The sequence below is a fragment of the Mchenga conophoros genome, linkage group LG5 (assembly GCF_057382185.1).
Source record: "Mchenga conophoros isolate Kocher_MC1m ecotype Shallow Benthic linkage group LG5, M_conophoros_male_GT1.1, whole genome shotgun sequence".
Lineage (NCBI taxonomy): Eukaryota > Metazoa > Chordata > Actinopteri > Cichliformes > Cichlidae > Mchenga > Mchenga conophoros.
The window spans coordinates 9467469-9490010 of NC_140530.1; the positions used below are offsets into that span (position 1 = coordinate 9467469).

Here is a 22542-nt window from a genome sequence, read left to right on the forward strand (position 1 = left end):
AACTTCTGACACTGGCTCTTTATGCTTCTTCTAAGAAATGCCTGGGCAAATCTGTGCACCCGCAGTCCCTTGAGGCAACATTTTGTCGTGGCAGTCAGTGTTGGGCTGTTGACTCATATTGTGGCCTCTAGGCCCCCTGCACCCTTCCCCCAGCTCCTGACCTCCTCCTCTTCATAGCATCTGGGTTATTCACACACATGGTTTGTCGTGGCCTGTGGCCTCCAGCGTGCCCCTAAGGGCCATCCTGTACAGCAAGAGGAGCTGGCCCCAAATCCCTAGTCACAACCCAAAAGCCGATAGGTGCATGGTGGCAGCCTGAAGCCCCGGGCCCTTGCCTCTTTCCCGGTCTTCTTTTCTTTTTCCACCCCCCACACTGCCCAAACACACACAGACACACACACGCAAAGCTTTTCTGTCTCACCAATGAGTGCCAAATGGAGCTCTATCACACAGTGTTAATTGGCTGTAATTAAGATGTCTTGTGGTTTCTTAAACAGATGCGGTGACAATTTCAGTCAAGATGCATAATAGATATCTCTCACTTACGCTGCCTTGGTTGTCAAATCTGAAAGCTTTTGTCTTTAAAGGATTAGTTCTTTCTGATTTATTGATTTCAAGCCATGTGTCAGGGGGAGGTTAACAACAGTGAGAACACACAAGATGCATAACATCTGATAATCAGCGTAGCCATGCTTGCACTATTAAAGCCCTTTAAAAAGTAGGACATAGACTATGCATGACCAAAGATGGCCTTTTTAATGTTTTATGTTCCACATTTGTTCATCTGTGATGTATGATTACAAATCATGCTCTGATCGGGTGTCATGATCTCAGACAGCTGTGTCCACCTGCTAAATTTCTAACTACAACTGACAGTCGGGAAGCGTGATAAGTGTGTGTGGGTAGGGTCCTGTGAGGAGACGGTACTGTAAGTGAGAGTGCCGACCTGCGTGTGTTTGTATGTGTGTCAAGCGTACTGTCCAAAATGTCTTCCATTCAGTGTGTCAGCTGCAGTCTCTGTATGTGGCAAAGCTCGTCAGCTGCAGGCGTGTGTGGGTGACAGCTGTTTCCCTGCCCTGCTCCGGCTCTGTTCTGTTCACCGGGAGGCCTACCTCGTTTAGACTATTAATCTACCACTTACTGTACACAGTAATTGCCATCCCATGTTGAAAAGAGCCCCGGGACAAGAAACCGTGATGATCTTGGCAGCGTGGCTCCCCCTGTCATGCCCTGCCTTGTATTCTCTACAGATTCAAGCCTATTAACACGAAGCTTCAGGGATAGAATTTGGCTAAATTGTAACAACTTGCCTGTCTGTACTCTTATTACATTTTCAATCCACATGTCACAAGTGAAATAAGAGCTTTATGTGAGGAGAAATGGTGTGACATTGGCAAAAAAAAAAAAAAGCATGAGGAAAACCCTCCAAACAGAATAATTTACCACAAAAGGATTGCCTCCATTTGCCCCCAAGGGTTGTCTGACACCCTGTTACCCCATCTGCTGGCAATAAAGGTGCATTGCAGCGTCCGCAACAATGATCGTATTCTGTCCGAGGTGAAGTACAACAGCAGCTGGAAAAGAATGAGCCTTTAAGTGAGCACAGCCTTGTGAAAGCACATGACTAATTCAGAGTGACACACAAGTGACATCAGAGGGGGTGACGGACCATGCTGTGACCTCATGGTATTTACGGCTGCTGTGACAGTGGACGATAAGAGGGAACACAGGTGATAAATTCTCTCTGTGAAAGCATTTATTTAGCTGTCGAGTAATCACTTTACCTTGAACTGAGTGGACAGATTTGTACTTGCAAGCTTGTTTTGTGTGAGATTTCAGAAGTTAGAATGAGTGTGTCACTATGATCACCAGGAGACAAAGAAACCTATTTCAGGCATGCAGAGATCAAAGCTGGTTTTGTTGTCTTTTTATGTTGTTTTTAAGCTTCAAGCTCATTTGTGCTCATGAGTTTGCAGACACAAAAAGCAGAAGATGCGCCATTAGTCACGATTGGCCGACACCACAGAGCCCAAAATGCAAGTAACTTGGGAACATAATGGAGCAATTATGTGCTAATTAGCCACACATCCCCTCTAAGAGTTAGAGACTGAATGACTATTCAATATGAGATTTAGTATTTGAGTAGTTGTCACAAGGTGTACACAGTACTGCATCTGCCCAAAAAAGCAGTTATTTAAGATTTAACATTACTTACAGATCACACAGAGTCACAGAGTATCAGATAGATATTCTAAATATGTATCTACCCAACGGATGATATTAACTTTTATCTGGAAAAGTTCATATCAGTTAGTTCCTCTTTGAAACTTGGTATAGAGAGTAAAACTGTGTGTCTTAAAGACAGCATCTGCATGTCTATACACTGATAATTGTTTGTTTAACCAGTGTACCTAGCTAATTTATTGTTCACTCTACATAATGAATGTACCCACTACCAAATGGGTTCATTTAATTTTGCAAGAATCAAAGAGTGATCTTTTTTTTTTTAATGCAAGAAATTGTTTTCAGGCAGTTTAAATGCTTATTAACCAGGCAGTTTATGTGACATGCTCTAAGTGGAAAGTCAAGATGTTTACATGGCAGAAATGTGTGCCACAGATGCATAAGCCCCTTTTCATGTTTCAGAATGATGTGGACCAGAACACATCGGCCTCCTTTGCACACATGGCAAGCACGTGTGTGTGTTCAACAGCAGCAACAGTGTCCACCATATGTTTGGCTCTCTCGACCGCTGCCCTCCAGGCAGCTGTGGCTTTGCACGCCTGTCCGTGTTTATTATAGTTAGCTGCAACTTTACATTTAGGACAGTGAATCCTTTCACTTAGAAGTAGATCCATCTGATTCAAGTGAGATGGATTACAACATCACATGTATTTAATCCTTTCTGGACTAAAGGTGAAAGGTGGAGAAGGTGATTGGCTGCAGACTCCCATCTCTGCAGGACCTGTACACCTCCAGGACACTGCGGCGTGCAGCCCGGATCTCAGCTGACCCTTCTCACCCTGGACACAGTCTGTTTGACCTGCTCCCCTCAGGCAGGAGGCTCCGGTCCATTCGCACCAGAACCTCTCGCCACAAGAACAGTTTCTTCCCCTCTGCTGTTGGACACATGAACAATAACCACATGACTGTCCCCGCCACTAACACATGACCCTACGCTGTGTCACTGCATCATTTCATGTTTGGCACTGATCACCACCTGCACTCATATATATATCTTTCTACGTAGCACTCATAATTCTTATTCTCATGTATATATCTCATGTATATCTCATGCACATATCTTTCTTTCTACATAGCACTTTAATTCTTATTGTCTGCACTGAAGCACCGCAGCAATTTCCTAATGTTGTAAACCTCAACATCTGGCAATAAACCCATTCTGATTCTGATTCTGGACGCTTGAAATGAATGCAAGAAAATGAAAGTGTATCCCTGGCATGCTGTTTGGTACAGTGATGGCACATTACCAATCTTTTGTTTGCCAGGGGCTGCCAATCTGAAAAAAGATGACTTAAATGAAGTAGGAAGGGAGCTAAAACAGACAGTAGCCTGTGCACTTCCTGCACAGAGACGGTGCATGCATAGCTGCGCACACAATGCATTTTAGATACATGGCGGCTCCTGGTGGGTGCTAAGGTTGTGTTTGTTTACACACAAACCTTCACTTCCTGCCCTGCTTTTTCATTGGTAATTAATAATACACAATTTTCACTAATAGGCTCCTTCTCTCACCTCTGTCTCCACCCTTCTTCTGTGTTGTCATTGCAGATGTAGCAGACGGTTACATTGATCATGTGCATTGAAACGGCACCTTGTTGTCTGTGGCCACTTTTAAATTTCTCAGAAACTGGGATCACATAGACAAACATCAGGATATTGCTTCGATGTGAGCCGCAGCACTCCCCCATCTCTCCTTTCGTGCTGTTTTTGCTCAACCTTCTCCAAGTTGTAGGTCTACTCAGGTGTTCAGCTCACGCGTGAAGTTCACCTATTATTTACAGCCGTATGAAAGGAAGAAACAAGGCGTGTTTGCATCAAAGCCCTCCCAACTGATTTTCCCCAGACGGTATCACTTTTAGTTTTGCCTCGTCAGTTTTGCCAGCCATGCTGATCCAAACAGGACCAATTATTTTTAGTGTTTCTGCAGAATATAGAGGGTGGGAATGTCTGGACTCCTCAGGAAATTGCTCCCCACATCCCAGACAAAGTGACGGACCATTCCCACACCCTTTCTCAGACAATGAAACTGAAATAAATGCTGAAATAAAAAAGTAATGCGAGAGATGTAGTCATTCGCTTTTGCCCAATCCCCCCCCCCTCAAAAAAAAAATTCAACATTATACTACTGTGAGCCACAGATGAACGAATGTGGGACTTTAGAGTGGCCAGCTGAGGTTTGTTCGCATGTAAGTTGTATTAGTATACAAGTGTGTTTATGTGGTGGGAGATGGAGCCTTTGCAGCAGGGGCTTTGTGGTTCTGTCCTGCCCTCCCCTGCACTCTGTGAGGCAGTGTTTTGGACTGGGGCCCAGGACCAAGCCGGAGGCACGCTGCTCTGCTCCAGCCTCTCCAGAGCGCCGACTCTCACTGACATTACATCAGCTGGGGGAGACATAGTAGACTAGTGTGTGTGTCTGTGTGTACTGGAGTGTAAGTGCTCCCTTTAAGCTTGTTGCTCTCAAGCAAAACAAAGTAGTCCACAGATCAGCTCTTCTACTCATTCTGAAAGTGCAAGGTGTCACCAGTAGAAGAAGAAAGAAAGGTGGCCAGCGGAGAGAAAGAGCATTCGGACATGGCTGTGCGTATCATACGTGGGATGGAGGATCTGGTGGCATCGGGTAGCCAGCTTGTCTGGAGCCTGGCGCATCAGACACTGAGGAGCTGGTACAATCGTGGGCTGATGCCATGCAGACGCTTCCTAGAAGCCTGGTTCAGGATTGGGAAATGCTACCAGGTATGAGGGCATTAGTGTAAATATCTCAAGTGGGAGGAAGTCAGATAAAGCTGATTTTACTAGCTGCCTGGGCAGCACTTGTGATTAATTACTGTATTGGATTTTTATGGCCAAACTTTCCTCTGACTGAAGTGAGTCAGTGCTTTTTCCTCATCTGGCTCATTAGTGCATGCATGTGTTTATTTGTGTGAACGTGAGGAGGCACAGGCTGCCTCATGCTGAGTCACAAAGTCTGTTTTTTTAACAAGGGTCCCTCTCCCAGGACACGTGGTAATCATTTGGAAAGCAGCGTGACCGGCCGTTTGATCTCGGCGTTCCGGGTAACAAGGGGCACTTCCAAAATTTTCTTTGAAATGCGTGGTTCCTGGAACACCTGAGCGCTGTCTGCGTGGTTTACGCATCTTACTTTCATGGACGTCATCTGGGCAGACTCAGGTTTCTCTCTCGGGTTTTGCTCTTTCCCTGCATGCTATCATGTGAAGGTAAAGTTCATTTGTGTCTTTGAAAGAGCAAACAGAAAACCTGACACTGACTTCTTTGAAAAGGAGTTCTGAAAAAAGACAGGTATCACATCCCTTTAATTTTAAAGCAGCGCTATTTTCATTTTCATAGTACTTGAAATTGACTTCCTCAACCCCCAAAATGCACATAATACAACAATTAAATGTAAGCATTCCTCTATGTCACTGAAAAGTTTGTTTCCTAGAATTAATCTCTGAAGCATCAAAGTGGGCCTGTCTGTGTAGCTTTCAGTCTGTATTATTTGTTTAACCTCTTCATATATTTATAATATTATAATTTTGTTTTCCTTTGTATAACCACTACTTATCAGAATCAGAATCAGAAACTTTATTGTCATTGTCATGAGAACAACGAAATTAAGAATGGTCCCCGATCATTGCATCATCCCTAGCAATATCAAAATATAAATAAAACAATAAAATTCAATAAATAAAATAGATAGAATACTTAAAATACTAATAAGATATAACAGTAAAACATTCACATACATTCCCACACACATGCTTCAGACCGTGCATAGATTAACACAAGAGTGGCGTGATGGACATTTTTTTGTAGTATTCAGATGTGTTATTGCAGTTGGATAACAGCTGTGTTTGAGTCTATTAGTCCTTGCTCTGATTGCCCTGTACCGTCTGCCTGAGGGCAACAGTTCGAACAGGGAGTGGCCAGGATGTGAGGTGTCTTTTATGATGTTTTGGGCCTTTTTAAAACAGTGGGCGTTGTGTAGAACTTCCAGTGTGGGGAGAGGGCAGCCAGTGATCTTTTGGGCGGTGTTAATGATCCCTTGGAGTGCTTTCCTCTGAGCCCCTGTGCAGCTAGTATACCAGATGCATATGCAGTAAGTTAGAACACTCTCAATGGTGGCTCTGTAGAAGGACACCAGCAGTCTCTGTGTGATGTTATTCCTCCTGAGAATTCTCAGGAAGTACAGCCTGTATTATTTGAATGAACTGATAACTAGATTGGGAAACCATGGGTTAATTTAGTGAGGTGATAACCTGATTTTAGTCATCATAAAGAACGATACAAGACCTTGTTTCTGCTGTGCACATTATTTTACGGAGGACAGGATACCGTTATAGACACTTTTAACAAATAATTAAACATTGACACGGAGAGTAAAAACTTATGGATGAGAGGCTTTGTGTCCCACTCAGTTTTAGATAGTGAGGTCACTTTAACGACTGGCTGTGAGTTTAAAATCGGACCATTATCTAAAGACCTTTGTCCCTTTTTTTTCTGTTTTGATGTCCCCGGCTTACAACAATACAGCATTGATAGATAGGCTCTTGGAAGGACTGTGGCTTGGACAGCAACAACAACTCATAAAAGGGTTGCTATAGTGATTAATCCCTGTTTAAACAATGGACATTACTGTCATCTACTATAATTCTTATCAAGGCAAATCTTGTTATGTGTGGAGTTCAGGAGAGTCCTAAATGCAAAAATGTGGCTAAGAGGTAATATAACAATATCAGCTTTAATACGACTTACCAAAACTGTTGCAAGACACAGTTCAAACATAAACCAGCAGAAGGTCAAACAGCACAACACCAAATCAGAAAGGCAACCGTACAGGTGGCCAGTAAACAGATAAACTGATGACTAACAAAGGGAGGACAGGAGTCTAAATACACAGGGAATTAATGAGACTCTGGTCAACGCAATCAAGAGGCATGTGACAATAACAAGGCTAGAAAAAAAACCCCAACAACAACAAAAAGAGGGAGTAAAAACGTGACATGACGCACACGAAAAGATAAGAAAGAAACACTGACAGACACAGACAAGAAAGCCCAGGAGACACAAGACAAAAGAGAGCAAGACACAAAGAAGTATGAAAAGAGAACCACATAATGGGCAGACCACAACAAAGCTGCCAAAGATGTGTTTCTCATACAGTCGAGCTGCTGTGATTCTTTATGTTTGTCTTTGGCAGAGATTCAGAGGCTTAAACCTTTGGACACGTGCACAGTAGACTGAGGAGGTCGTTTTAAAATCTGGAACTTTACAGCTTTCAGCAAAATTATGGCACAATAAAAAGTTAGCATGACCGTACACACAACTGAACACACACATCCAGCTGTCTCTGGAAGCGTAAGTCTCACTGAGGTTTTGGGTGTTGAAAAACAGCAGCTTGGAAAAGCAGCCTGTGCTGTATAAAAATGAAATGACTGCTCTGTTGTGGTGCTGAGAACGATATGTCCTAGTACATTTAAGGTTAACAAAGTGCCACAAGACGTCTTCCCTGCCTGTGGTCTCCCTGAATGGAGGTCAGTGTGACCCTCAGTTACCTCCAAAGAGGCCAAATCCCAAAAGTTGTCACCTCAAGTAGGGTAAAGACCCTGCAATGACAGAGGAAAAACCCCCAACAATCAGACAACCCCTATGAGCAAGCACTTGGAGACAGTGTGAAGAAAAAAACTCCATTTTAACAGGAAGAAACCTCCAGCAGAACCAGGCTCAGGGAGGGGCAGTCATGTCCTGCGACTTGTTGGGGGTGAGTGGAGGAAGGCAGAACAAAGGACACTGTGCGAGAAAGCCAGACTTTCAAAATAAAAGATGAAATAGCATAGTGGTGTGTAAACACGTGGAGAGTTCCAATGATGGAGAAATGCTCAGTGCGTCATAGCAAGCACACAGCAGCTGGGGCCTATTACATCTTAACTAAATGATCACCTGATCCAGCCCCAATGAGAAGCTTTAACATTATCACTATAAGCTTTCTTATATGTTGAGATTGTGTTTGCTGGCGCTTCTTCCCTCTAGTGTGTTTCACAGGCTCAGTCTACTACATGATATTACAAAAACCACTTTGGGCTGGTCAAACTAAGAGGGAATGAAGTTTTTGAAAGATGAAATAACATTGAACCATGTCAATGTTTCAGCTGTGCTTGTAGTCGAACTTCCTTTTGACAGTACCAAGCTAGCTGCTTCCCATTGTTTCCCATCATCATGCCAAGCTAAGCTAACAGCTGCTCATGGCAGCCTTATATGCAGCTACTCTACAGACAGGAGTGTTTGAATAAAGCCTGCAAATATGAAGTGTGTTCATAGTACATTGTAGCAGACCGATGCCTCCACTAGCAAGGAATAATATATGTTAACACAAGGAAATGAATATAGCAGTGTCGCTGCATTCCTCAGTGCTACATAGAAATCCCTTTTCTGTATTAATGGCACTTGGAGTGTGCACGTCTCAAATGATCAGAACCAGATCAAAGTGTTGGTGGCAGCTTAAAAAATTAAGTTATAAGTTATCACAAGACAATAATGTTTACGGTGCTCTGCAGTGAAAGACAGTTCTGCTGACTGCAACATAATGAGTCTTACAAACCATTCATCATAAACAATAGACTGGGAATTCAATTAAACTCTGGAGGAGGACATCATTGTCTTTCACTGCTCTTTCTTTACAGCAGAGGAAAAAGTGGGATGACGACATCTTAAATGTTTTCATAGGACTAGTGTTGATGCAGAGGAAGGATATGTGGGTGAAAAGGACACACCAGCAGACAGGATATGGGATCCTGTCTGGCGGCAAAAGAATCTCCATGTCTTTTTCTGAGATTCACTGTGGCCTTATAAAAAGCAGACCTGTGGCCAAAGTGTTGCCAGTGGACTTTTAAACAATAGTTTTCAGACATGTAAAGAGAATGATCTTGTGAAGACTTTGATCTTTGGGAGCGTGGGTCCCAAATGGGTGCTTAGCTTGTGGATTTTCTTACCTATTCAAAGCCAATCGTGACACTGAAGAGGACCTGAAAAGAGGCCTGAAACAGTGGAGGCACAGCTTTGAGCTGAGACGCACAGGTGGATGTGGAGACAGTGAGGTGTTCTGGTGTTGTTTTACAGGAGTTGTCTTTGTTTCTCCCCTCTAGATGACAGAGGGCCGCCTGTGCCAAGTTCACCTCCTTGATGACCGCAAGCTGGAGCTGCTGGTTCAGGTACGTCACCCTTTTAATTTATTTCACATTGTATTTATGGTGTTTTATGTTTAAAAAAATAATAGTAGTAGTAGTTTAAACTGAGCTCCTGCATATTATTTAAAACTTTACAGCCCAAGCTTTTGTCCCGTGAACTGCTAGATCTGGTAGCGTCACATTTTAATCTGAAGGAGAAAGAGTACTTTGGATTGTGCTTCATAGATGACACGTAAGTACATTTCCACATGTGTACACTTTAATGCAAAAGTGCACTTGAGGAAAATTTACTTTAACAATAAAAGGGAAATAATTGAAAAATAGCTGTATTGCAAAAATGATTTTCTTTTTTTTCTTTTGCAATTAATCCCTGCTCAGTGGCCAGAGTAACTGGCTCCAGCTAGATCGTAAAGTCCTCGATCATTACTTCTCCAAGACTTCGGGGCCTTTGGAGCTCAAGTTCCTTGTGAGGTGAGTGAGTGTTTTACTGGAAGCATCAGCCTATCATGTCTTATTGTTCTACACACTATAATAATGAGAGCCCCGTTTTGAAGCAACATCCACTGTTTCGTCATGACCAGCAGGTGGCAGTAATGGAACATGGTTTAAATCCAGCTGTATGTCTTCCAAACAGCATTACTGTGTTGAACATGATGATGTGCTTAATGCTCAAACACTGGCTGACTTGCACTGGCAATCTGTTTCTAGTAAGCCTTACTGACCCAAAATAAACTTTTCACAGGTTTTACATTGAGAAGATCACCCTCTTGAAAGACAACACAACAGTGGAGCTGTTCTTCCTAAATGCTAAATCTCTAGTGTTTAATGTAAGTGTTTGCGAGCAAAATGTGTTTTATATAATATATATGAGCAAAGAAAATCAGCTCACAGCAGGCTATGTGAAGTTGTTACATCTGAAGCAAAATATTTTAAAAAATTATTATTATTTTTAATATTTTGTATAAGGGTATCCAAAACTGGCATTTTAATAAATTGCACACAATAGCTGATTGCATTATGGGAAGGTGCATAACAGCTCTGGGTAATTTAATTTTGAGTAAATATTAAGAAAAAAAATCTACATGATGCACATTTTAAAAATAAAACATGCACTTTTCTACAGAATTAATATTGCCCATTTTGATTCCCTATTGTTTTAGCATGACAAATCACAAATTCCCATCATTTTGCTTCAGATGTAACAACTTCCCATAGCCTGCTATGCGCTGATTTCCTTTGCTCATGGTTCTTTACACTGAATTGTTGTGCCTACGTAATATTTATTCATAATATACTGTTATATCTCTCAGTAGGCCCTCTACCACCGCTCAAGAGCAGAATGCTGCTTTCAGTGGCAATTGGAAACCACCTAGTGTTGTTCTAATTTACTAACGGTGTTATCAAAGTCGAATGTTAATGTTTAGGGTACATTCAAACAGAACAAAAGGTTTCAACACAGAAATGAAAAACTCAGAGCTCCGGAGTCACTTTCCCTTTGTATTTTAGTTAAATTATTTATAAAAAAAAATTAAGCAAAATTATTGTGCTACTTGCTGACAAGAGTTAATAAACGTTAATAGATACTGGTGTTTGATTATTTTTAATCATTTTGAAATAAACTTAAATGTGTGAAGTTCTGCGCAAATTTGCTAAAAGAGGACAGGGGAACGTGGGGTATACGAGGAGCACATGAAGGCAGCACGTGATCAAACGTTGCGGTTGCCGTTTTTTCTTTTCGCGGGGAGAGCAGACTGATCTCCATGGGAGACGCAGACTGTTGAACCTGCTTTCGGACCGTACCACTTTGCCGAGGGGGCAGCAACTTCAGTCAGGGCATTAACCCAGGCTCTCTCTGCACTCCGGTGTGTGCGTTAAGTTTTAACGAGTAAACGACAGGATAAATTCGGGGACTGAAAAACATGTTAAATCCTCTTCACGGGCAGTTTTTTTTTTTTGTAACACGGGGTTGACTTTGCGAGAGTGGTTCAGTCGGTAACGGTGGGACCGAGGTACGGGACGGGAAGGTTTTTCTCTCAAGTCAAGTGTTTCAAACGGGCTACACATTGTCTTTTTAAATACCCTTGCCAATTTTTTCTTCTTCTTCTTTTTTTAACAACAGGAGACCATTGAAGTGGAGAGTGAAAATGTGTTCAAGTTAGCCGCGTTCGCATTGCAGGTAAGAAAGATTTTGTCGCAGCCTTTCCAGGCTAAAGTGTTGTCACTCAGCCCAAACGAGGACGCTCTGTGGACTCGCAACATTTGAAAATAGTTGTCTCTTGAGGGGGTGGGGGGGCTACAGTCGGAGCTGTTGTTACCCAAACTGTGCCTTTTTATATCAACAGTGACGTCTAAAATCACCTTATGCTTCGACTACATGCTTGCTTTTAGCTATTAGCTATTGAAATGAATGAAATTCAAAATTAAACGTGTTGATGTTTACTATGTAATGTTGCCTTTGTAGTGACTGACCTCTGCGGTAATGTTAGCTACTAGCACAGTTTATTAAGTCTTGACTTTTCTAGCAATATTTTCACTAATTTCTTTGTTTTCCCATTTTTAGGAGGCCAAAGGAGATTACAGCAGGTAAGAACCCCTTGAAATATTGCCTGGCTCAAAGGTCTTTATTACATCAAGTTGATTTTCATTCAAAACAGTACTATCTGTTGAAGTTTAGAAAGATGTTTTGATGTATTGGATAAACGGATTTCCATACACATTTTTATAAGTTAAGTTATGCACTTGAATGCAGGCTTTGCATAATCTATAAAGTATTTGTTCCTGTCATCTATAAAGGAAGCAGAGTTTGCCAAGTTCATTGGTCAGTTCTGTTTGTTTAAACGATGGCTGTCTGTTAATGTACAACTTGCTGGCTCAGATTTTGTATTATGGTGGACTTATCTGAGTTAATAATTTTGTTTTTTCTTTTGTTTTTTTTTTTCTGGTTGCTCTTGTGGCATTTACCTGAACCTCATGTGGCTTGGCATTATCCACATAGTGCTTTCAAAGACAGATTTACTATTAATTCCTGCCTTTGCGTATGCAATTGCAATGATGCAATGTGTTTGTTCTCTAAACATATGGAACACTTTACAGATTTACTTTTTGGCATGTAGTGATGGCGTCATCTATTAATAAATGTCACGTACCCTAACAAACATGGCCTGAATGACACATGTACAAACATGGGACGTAGTGTACACGATTGGGTCGATGACACTGGTGGGAGATTCTGTTCCAGAGCTCAATAATCTGTTCACTAGTTGTGATAATGCTTTCATAGTCAACTTGCTCTCAGAAGCCTGCCTAGTGATAAAGTGTGGGGGGGGGGGTTTGTTTGGTTTTTTTGTTTGTTTTTTTTTGTTTGTTTGTTTTTTGTTTTTTTCCCCCTCCAGTCATAGAAGTGAAGGACATTTGCTGCCACTAGTAAACACTGGCCTGTCTGATTGAATGAGCAAGCAGCTTGAAGCAGCCTGAACCTGCATGTGTTGTCTCTTTGCTTTGCCTCTAAAGGCCTCTCCGTCCATTGTGCAGAAACAAAGATTTGTGCTTTGTAAGGCGAGTGCGCTTGTGTTGTTTGAATGGCGATATATATGCAATGCTGAAAATGCAGTTCAACCTCTTGTCAAACCTTTGCCTTTGTTCTCCTGCAGGAAAAAAAGGGAAAAACACAACTTGGCTGCATCTGCTTGTGCTCATTAACTTGCTCCATTTTCTTACAAGCGCGACTGACCTGATAAATATTAATTACCATTTATTATAGCTTCAATGCAGATTTATTCCTCTTGTGTTTCATTTCAGTGTGTTTTGATTTCAGGCTTGTTATATCCTTAAAGTGTAACATGCACTTTACTGTCTGAACTTTCAGTTCATGTGGGTGTAGGGATGGGCTGTACTTTGCCCTGACTCTGAAAGCACAATAAAAGAAAACTGGCCAACAAATCTGGAAGAATCAGAGAGGATGATGGGAAGTTTCCAAATCAAACAGTTCTGTTTTAGTTTTTTGGGAGTTTCGTTAGTCTGTATTTGCAGGGATATCTACTTGCATTGTGGTTGCTAGATTTTAGGCTGTAAAACACAATAGATTTTGTTTACTTTACACATTAATAAATAGAATGGATTTCCCTCAGTGGCAAAATACTTTTTTCCTTGTCTGACTTGATCATAGCACCCCCATCCCATTTATCTACCACTATTATTGTCCTGGTGCATCCCCCACTTCTCTGTGGAAGTATTTCTCATCCCTGTCAGTGATCTCCTTTATTTCTACTCCTGTGAGAGAATAGGCCAAGTAAATCCCCTCAGGAAGCATATGAATGTGCCTCCCATATACTGTATCAGCGAAGGGTCCTGGAGCAGTAAAGATTAGCTGCGGAGGAGTCAGGGAGCCCTCCGCATACAGACACAGCTGCCTTAAGAGGGATGAGCCAGACCCACTGTCCAATTGCAGACAACTTGGCGTCAGGAGGACTCACTGTAGTCATGCTTTTGTTTTGGTGTGGGCTGGCCCCCTGCTGTGATTTGAATTAATGCGCCATCAGGTCTCCCATTGTGTTCTGTGTTAGAATTCCTTTTCCTGTGCAGTATTGCATACTGATTCACACTTTATTGCTGTCCTCTCCGCACCTGCAGGTATAATTCACAGCAACAAGTTTCAGCAGTTCTCTGGGGTTTGGTGGAAGCATTGGAAATCACTGAACTGATTGATGGCTTTAATTATGCCTTACAGTTTAAAGAGCGGCTGGGGATTTTTTTTCTTTCTTTTGAGTAATTGTAATTACCTTCAAACGTAATCTTCAGACATTTGTCTATTCATCTGTTGATGATTTCGAGTTAACTTGAGTGTCTGTTTAGTTCAAAATGTGCGGCGCATAAACCGGCATTACACCCAGACAGTTTTGGTCTTCAGTTCTATTTGCAGGTGTACCCTGTAGTTAGTGGTCGATTCACAGCAACCAGCTCTCTCATTGTGCTCTCTTCCAAACTCGCCATGTCTCAGCCCTGTGGAACAGCTGACACATGAGCATTATCGCTCCCACACTGGGTAGGCTGCTCCGGGTTGGGCTGCACTGGGTGTAGGAATTGCCCCCACGCTGCATTCTGCGGGAAGATAACAGACATAGTAATGAATTCCAGATTGCTGACACGGCAGTGCGGCTGCAGAGTAGATCACCTCGACAACACCAGGCCCCAGCTCCCCATAAAATGTATGCCATCAAACACACAGCTAAGTGCCGTGGCAGCAAAACCCAGTCAACCTAGGAGAGGTAACTACAGGGGAGAATGAGTCAGGAGCCTCTGTCCTTGTGGTGGTTCACTCTTTTCCTTTGGTTTAGGGAGCAGGTTCGCATAGCTGGATCGTTAGGGTTCCGTCTTACCGTTTGATTCCATTACTCTCTGAAGATGAGCTAAAGTGATGACCACAAAGTCAGCTTGAGGTTAAATGGTTATGATCTTAAAGTCATTCAATACTTATTTTCAAGGTTATTGTAATTTAGTTAGATAGCACAAGAGCTGAGGATGTTCTAATAGCTTTATATTAAATATGGTGTGATCTACATATTAATATTATAGGCCTGTCTGAGAAGACATGGATTGTTTTGTAATAGGACTGGCCCATACAGTACTTTTCAACACAGGCAGAGGCTGCCAAGTGCTTGTGAATGGCTTTTGTTCAGGTCTCCAGTGGACTGGCCCGCCAAGCCTGAGCCGTTTTTGTCTGACAGAAACTGTAGACCCAGTGCTCCCATCTACAAGAGGCTGCAGTGACTCATGGTTCAGTATCAGAGACCTTGACAGTCAGTAACACCACAGTTCTGTACAGATAAAGTGATTACAACAGTTGGTTGGTTTGTGCATGAGAACACCCCTTCTTTGGCTTACCCGTGAAGAGGAATCGATATACTATTATTTACATGCAGTAAATTACATAACTGAAGTGGCTTACTGCGGAGAACCTGCATAGAACGGCTTTGATATTTTTTAAGAGATTATTTTTCTCCAAGCCCTTTGTGACTTAAAAGCTCTGCATGTGCTGCGCAAATGAAGTCTGGCAAGACATGAATAAAGCCCAAGTTTTGTCTTGGCGGGACGTTATACTCTTTCTACCTCAGATAAGAAAGATGAAAACAATATCCTGACAGTGCACCTTTTTTAAAGATCTACAAGGGTGAGTTATTGCTGCCATGCCTTAAGATTGAAATCCAAAACGCACTGTGAAAGTCCGAACATGTGGAGAAATGTTCTCGACACATTTTTAGACTTTGGGTTGAGATTTTTGCGTAAACACTGAAATTTTCTTTACTCATGGTCAACACAGGCCACTTACTTTAAGGCCAAAACAGGATACCTTGGACTTCTAAGCATGATTCCCATGTATAGGAAGTCTTGTACACTATTGTGTGTTAACAGGCAATAATCGGTGCAGTTTTGGTGCTTTACTGTCACACTGCCAGCAATAAAGGATAGCACAATAACTTTTTCTGTTACTGTAAATTAACAGAATTTTTTTCCCCCACTCCAGTGCTGAAACTGCTACATCAGACCTGAAACAGCTACCAGTCCTGCCCACCAGAGTATTAAGGGAACACCCGTCTCTCAACTACTGGTAAGATATCTGAGATCTTGTGGTCTGAGAAAACCACAAAATGCACGAGGATAATGAATGATTAAGTAGTTTCGGATTAGCACCAAAGAAACTTTTAGCCAACACCACAGCCCCTTTCTTCACGACTCTAACAAATCTGCTCACTGGTCAGCAACGCCTGGTTGAACACAGCAGTTAACTCTTCTGATGAGCTTTTTTAGGTGTCAAGGTTGAATGCAGACCTAGTCTCTTATTGTCAGAAGCTTTTTCCTCTGACAGTGTGACTCATTAGCGTCTGGGTCGTGTTAATTACGTTTGCTCATTAGTCCTGGAGAGCACTGGGAGGTGCTGACAGCCACAGACTGTCTGAAAGATCACTGTCTGCCTCTTCAATCCACTTTGCTCTTGCTTATCTTGGTCATCTGAGGCTGCTACAGTCTCTGAAGCTGATACAGCAGTTTAATATCCTAATTAAAATTACATTGTTATGGTGCTTGGGTGACCACATGTACACGTCTGTCGTTCTCGCTTTCTCTGTGTGTTAAGTTTCAGTATGTTTGCAGTGTGGCTGTTAAGAAATGATTACAATGGGATGTAAATGTGAGGCGTTTGCAGGAGAGGTAGACGAGAGCCATTAGCAAGCCAGTAGGGCAGACTGCATTTTCTGCATGAGCAGTCAGAAAGTGTGTTGGAGAAATGGCCCTCGCACAGCAATCCCTCTGTGGCTTCAATATGCTACACTTGATGGATTATTCATTAAATGTTTTATCTATCCATTTACAGTGAGGAAAAAGTGATTGAACATTACAAGAAGCTGATAGGACTGACCAGAGGGCAAGCCATTGTTCAGTAAGTCATGAAAACAACTGTGTGTGTGTGTGTGTGTGTGTGTGTGTGTGTGTGTGTGTGTGTGTGTGAGAGACTAAAAATGATTTAAGGCTGAACTTCTCTTCTGCATTACAGCAGCTTCTACGTCAGGTCTTACTCTTTAACTTAACATGTCTGCTCTGTGGTGGCTGTTGTTTTAAGAGGTGACTGTCACCATGCCAGAATGTGTCATTAATTAGAGGAGGTGCTCTTAGAGTCGGCAGTTTGCCAGCCAGCCTTGGGAGAGTGTCAGCCCTGCACTGTTTTTCCCAGGACTGTAATTCTGTGCAACCCTGGGTCATTTACACTCCGATGATTTCTGCCCTTGAACTGATCAATGGACTCTGTCACAGCCCTGAAACAAATCGATCAGCTTGCCACTTCAAATGATTGTGGCTTCTCAATGGCTGTAGCTTAAATCCCACTCAGTCTGTTGTATTACAACAGCCAGATGACAGTGATGAAGTGTAAGTGGCTGAATTCCTGTTAACCTGTTCCTCTTTCACTGAAGGTATCTGGCCCTGGTGGAGTCCCTGCCAACATATGGAGTCCATTATTACCCAGTGAAGGTAATGGCAGTGCCTTGTGTCATACAGTAGCTTAACATTAAAACAAGCTTACGTCTACATCTAGTCTAAACACATCAATCTAACCCCTATTCCTACTTTTTTTTCCTATGATGGTTGAAATGTGAGCTTTTTGATTCAGCTAAGACAGCAATCTATCCATTCAGCTTTTCTCACTTTCTTATTCATGCACAGTTTTATTTTTCCCTTACCAAACCTAATTAAATCAAGGTGTGTGAGGAGATCAAACAGCAGTGTTGAAGTTTTAAGAGCTTAAATGTATTTGATCTCTTCTTGAGTTGCAATTGTTGTGAGCCTAACAGGGTAATTACTTTGGTAACAGGCCTCTTTCTTTTTTTTAGACACACCAATAAAGTTACCTCTAAGGAGTGAAAGTGTGGTTTATTTGCATGTGTGTGCTTTCCTGCAGGACAAGCAAGGAATACCGTGGTGGCTGGGAGTCAGCTATAAAGGCATTGGCCAGTACGATTGGCAGGATAAGCTGAAACCTCGACAGGTGGGTTGACCTCTCGTTATAGCTGCTGTATTTGCCACAGTTGCTCTTCTTTCTCTTGTCCTGTCTTTGGTGAAGGTATACTTGTACTGCATTCATCTGTTTGTCAGATGAATCTACTTTGCCAAATTGCATGAAACTTTATGGAGACACAGAGCCTGAACTAAAAAAGGGATATGTTAAATTTTGGTTTGGATCTGCGTTCCTATTTATAATTTACTTGTTTTACTTGTTTGTTGCTTTTGTTTGGTTTGCAAAGTTACTCAGACTAGCTTAGGGTGTGGGCTTTATAAATAGACCTGGCTTTCTTACAAGTGCCATTTAATACTTGATCAAGTCACTCATCGAATGTAAAGTTGAAAGCTCTTAAGTTTGTGGAAGTATGATGCATTGAGGGTCATTGAAAGGCTTTGTCTGATGACAACTCTGCTTCCACTCATGTGTTTCTTGCTGGCTGGTTAATGATCCATCCAGACTGTAAATAGGTGTAATTAAGCCTCTGGTTCCCATGCCAGTCAGGAGAAAGAGGAACACAGATAGGGGGGGGAAAATATTTTGGAGTGTCAGTATGTGCGTAGTGCTTTCAAGGCTGCAGGAGTAAATACAGTATGGACCAGTATTAGCAGGGGTGGAATGCAGAGTGGTATGGATTATAAAATCTGCTTTCTAAGTTTAAGTGGTAAAATACACAAAGACCTACACTTTGAAAAAATAGTGTCATAGTCCTTTTTTGATTAATTCTAAAAATATATCACCAGGCCAGTGTGTTTAAATAAAAATAACAGCTCTTGCAAAGCTGTTTTTTTTCTATAATTTGTAGCTTACTCCAGTTATATAAGATTAGTGGCTTTAAAATTATACTTATAACTTGTACTGAATTTGTAGTGGTGTGTGTCTTAAAACATCACTCTGGTAATAATGTAGTTTGTATAGTATCCATTGCAGTTTAAAGATTCCCTGCTTATAGGGCAAACGTTCTTAATGTGTAGCTGTGTCCGTGATTGTTGTCTCCTTTGTCTGGGAGGTGTCATTTAATAATGTTCTACCCAGGCATTTTCACTGGCCTCTTTCTTTAGTCTCATCATAGCTGCTTTTATACAGTATGAACCTGTTGACATAGCAGGGTGTGCAGTACTGAGGCAAGGCATTAATGGGCAGACGCACAGCGTGGCTCTCCCAGCAGTCCTATAGGAGGGGTAATTATGGTGCTCCAGGGAAGCAGCAAAGCTTTGGGACCAGAGTTTTCTCCTCGATAGCCAAGTGGATAGGTAGAATTTGTATTTTGGGATGTTGGAAATGTTCATCCAAAGCAAGACTGCCTTTTTGCCTTTTCTAAGTCTTCTACTCAGGGCAGGAGCATAAAAACTTCATAAGAGTTTCCTGTTGGGGGGGGAGAATGTGGCTTTTTTTTTCTTAATAACTCTTTTTGTTGTTCTTGCTGGTAATTAGAAGCCTCTGTTTCCCTCATTTTCCTTTATCTTGAAGGGAGGTCTCTATATCCGGGTAGTATTCTTGTCTTAGTTCATAGCCCTTGTATTCCACCCATCCCATCCCTCCTTGCCTCCTGCCCATCCCCTCTCAGCATGCTGCATTCATTATGGTAATTGTGTGTGTGTGTGTGTGTGTGTGTGTGTCTGTCTGTCTGTCTCTCAGAGGGAACACAATTGATCAAACAAAACAAAACCGTTATCTGTGGATGTGGGTGAGGTGCTGGATTTTAGTATTAAGGGGAGGTCAGTTGACCATCACGGCAGTTTTAAATGTAATTTTCAATTCTGTGTGAACATTTTCCCTTCTCAACAATGTTGCTTTGAACAGTTTTTCATTAAATAGATAACAGGAAATTAGTACTTGCTGCCATTGTTGTAGTGCTGATTTAAAGAGGACAAAACATTTGCTCAGTGCTGCTTTTTTATTTTTTTGATTGTATAAGTCTAGTAAAACTAAAAAGCAGCTATGATAGCTTAACCCAATATTATCTTCTTTCCACACACCCCACTTTGATCACTTTTAACTGAATACCCTGAAACTGAAAAGGCCCCTTTCCCTGCTGTGCTTTAGAAAAGTGACATATTTAGTAAAGTGAATACTCTCCCGCTTCCATTATGCATACATAATGGAACTGTATGTAAGCATGTAGATAATACCCACTGATTATCTATCCCAAAGATCTGAATGTGGAATGGGAGGAAAAAGATGCAGAATTGTAATTAGGAAGCCTGTGATGCTTTAATATGAAGGAGCAAAACTGGAGTGCCACAACTGTTTCTGGGACTCAGGCAGATGGCAAGTCGACATTTAATTTCTTCTTAAATTAAACCAGGAGTCAGTCTCCCTCTCTCTCTCTCTGCGTCACTTGGGCTCTCTCCCTTCATGTAATGGGACCTCATGCTGGTCCACACGTACGATGAGCCAGCAGAACCAAAACCAGTCTTCAGGTCATTACGAGACAGTGTCAGCTGGGGGTATAAAAGTGTTCTCACTCTCTGTTCAAGAAAAATAAAAACTGAACAAACTTCTTTTCTATGGTGTGTGTTTTTGTTGTTTTCCTATTTTCACTCAACTCACCTCACTCCTGTTATGAAATAAAACAGGATGTTTTTTGTTCCAGGAGCTACATTTTTATCAGTTTATCACTACTTTGAGCTGTGTGTCATGTTGTGTCATGCCATGGAAATGTACAGTGTTCAAGTAGAACCCTGGTATGTGACGTACTCTGTGATGGGTGTGGCAGATCTTTTTCTGTATTGGCATGTGAGTCAGGGCTCCATTTTAAAATCCATGTATGATTTTTGAGGACTTGTGGCCCTGGGGGTCCTTGGGCTTGTGGGTGTGTCTCCATGAGAACAGCCTGATCCCATCTGAAACCACAGGCATTTCTGGCACACTTCCACCTGCCTGTAATGACACATTTGGCAAAAACAAGGAAGATGACAGAAAATGAAGACAGAAAATTTTTGTGTGCTGTTAATTCCGGTTAGTTTTCTGGTTTTAGCAAACTGATTCTGCTTTCTCTAAATGTGATCTGGGTGATTTCATGGACTGTTTCCTCTTTGAGAGGTCGCGTGATTGCCGAGTTTGAGGTGTGTCACATCTCTAACATTTTTTCGAGCAGTGGTTCTACCAGAAGCCGCCTTAGAGTTTTATTATGCGCTGGCACACAGGTGTGAAGTTTCTCTAGCAGAATGAGTGAGCCAACACAAGTATCAGTTGTTACTGTGTGATTGATGTTAAATGGTGGTGACTAGACAGTGGTAATTTTCGTGAGGACCTCCACAAGAAAATTAGGTCTTTAAATGTGTCTACCAGCTGCTAGGAGTGCAGTATTTAGTGGAATGATCTGTCATGCTGGAATACCCTGTTTGAACTAAGCATTTATGTACAGTTTCAGTATTGTAGGCTCAGGTTGTAGGGTAATTTGGGCCATGCTGTGTGCTCACTTGCTCTCACAATGGCAAAGAAAGCCACTGCTATTAATGATTATCCCAAAGTTACTTATTGCCAGCATGTTTTCTTGGTGGGGGAGATGGTTGTAGTGGATTATTATACATGGCAGTGCTCCGTCTTCTGTTTACAGTAAGGGCGGCAGAACACTTCCCACATTTAGTGTGGGGCATTTAAATGTCTGTGAGTGACAGTAAGCAGAGCAAAGGTGAAATATCTGGTTCATCAAATAGTTGTGTACAACCTGCTTATCTGGTTTGACCAAAAAGGAAGAGAGCTGCGTAGAAGAGAAGGGGGGGGGAAAGAGAGTGCAGAGCAGTACTAAGCACTGGAGGCTGCAGGAGGTGTCCCTGCTATCGTAGGAGGAGAGAGAGGTGGAGGAGGGGTTGGGGTTAAGGAGGGGGGTGGGGGGGCGTGGCTATCTCAACCAAAACTCTTGCAACACCTATCTGGCTTCACAACAGACAAGAGAGAGTATTGTTCGAAGAAGCTCAAGCCCTGTGGGAAAGTCAAAGGATTCAATACAAGTCCAGAGAATTCCTCAGAGATTTGATAAGCACAGATACAACGTTCACGGTAAGCCATGTTGTGGTGTCCACTAGTTACCTGTCAGGCTGATTTAAATAATCTTTAAGTTGGCATGTTTTAGTATCTTTGTGCTCTTCTCTAGATTGTTAGTGTGCTGTGCTTTCTGTAATGTGTAAAGCATTGTGTCTGTCACTGCTGTGATGTGCTGTACTTGTTTTACTGAGAATAAACTCTGAAAATGGAACTGGATACTGGATTCTTAGCCCGAGAAGCATGTGTGTGTGTGTGTGTATATATATACGTTTTTGTACAATGGGGCGTTTCAGTCCTTGTCTCGTGAGTTGGTATCAGGTAAAGCAGTTTCTATGAACACTGGCAGCCCCATTGTTTTGGTCTTATTATTATGTTTTTTCCTGTACGTGAGCAGAAAAGAGTTCTTGAAAGGCAACAAAAACTTTAAATCTGTTTGAGTTGTTTCCGTATCGGTAGAACAGATGTTTCTTCTGACACAGAGAAGTCGTGTCTGTTCTCTTCAACAGAGAGAAATGAAAAGCTGGCTTGCTGCCTGGCACAGTTTTGTTCCTGCAGTTGCAGCAGCTTCATAATTACTCTTTT

The 22542-nt window shown here is 42.0% G+C and overlaps 1 protein-coding gene across 11 annotated transcripts in view; it reads left to right on the forward strand.

Annotated features, from left to right (window-relative positions):
• Nucleotides 1-22542, forward strand: part of frmd4ba (FERM domain containing 4Ba) — a 42389-nt gene that overhangs the window by 10375 nt on the left and 9472 nt on the right. For 3 of the 11 annotated variants that reach the window (XM_085273082.1, XM_085273083.1, XM_085273081.1), the window contains exons 1-11: nucleotides 4727-4977; nucleotides 9384-9449; nucleotides 9563-9657; nucleotides 9804-9896; nucleotides 10168-10252; nucleotides 11545-11601; nucleotides 11986-12008; nucleotides 15946-16029; nucleotides 16792-16857; nucleotides 17387-17444; nucleotides 17872-17958. In XM_085273082.1, coding sequence (XP_085129208.1) covers nucleotides 4816-4977; nucleotides 9384-9449; nucleotides 9563-9657; nucleotides 9804-9896; nucleotides 10168-10252; nucleotides 11545-11601; nucleotides 11986-12008; nucleotides 15946-16029; nucleotides 16792-16857; nucleotides 17387-17444; nucleotides 17872-17958 — 876 coding nt within the window. In that variant the 5' untranslated portion in view covers nucleotides 4727-4815. Of the gene's footprint in view, nucleotides 1-4723; nucleotides 4978-9383; nucleotides 9450-9562; nucleotides 9658-9803; nucleotides 9897-10167; nucleotides 10253-11544; nucleotides 11602-11985; nucleotides 12009-15945; nucleotides 16030-16791; nucleotides 16858-17386; nucleotides 17445-17871; nucleotides 17959-22542 lie in introns of those variants that run through there. The other 8 variants (XR_014892425.1, XM_085273079.1, XM_085273085.1 and 5 more) reach the window with 6 other exon arrangements.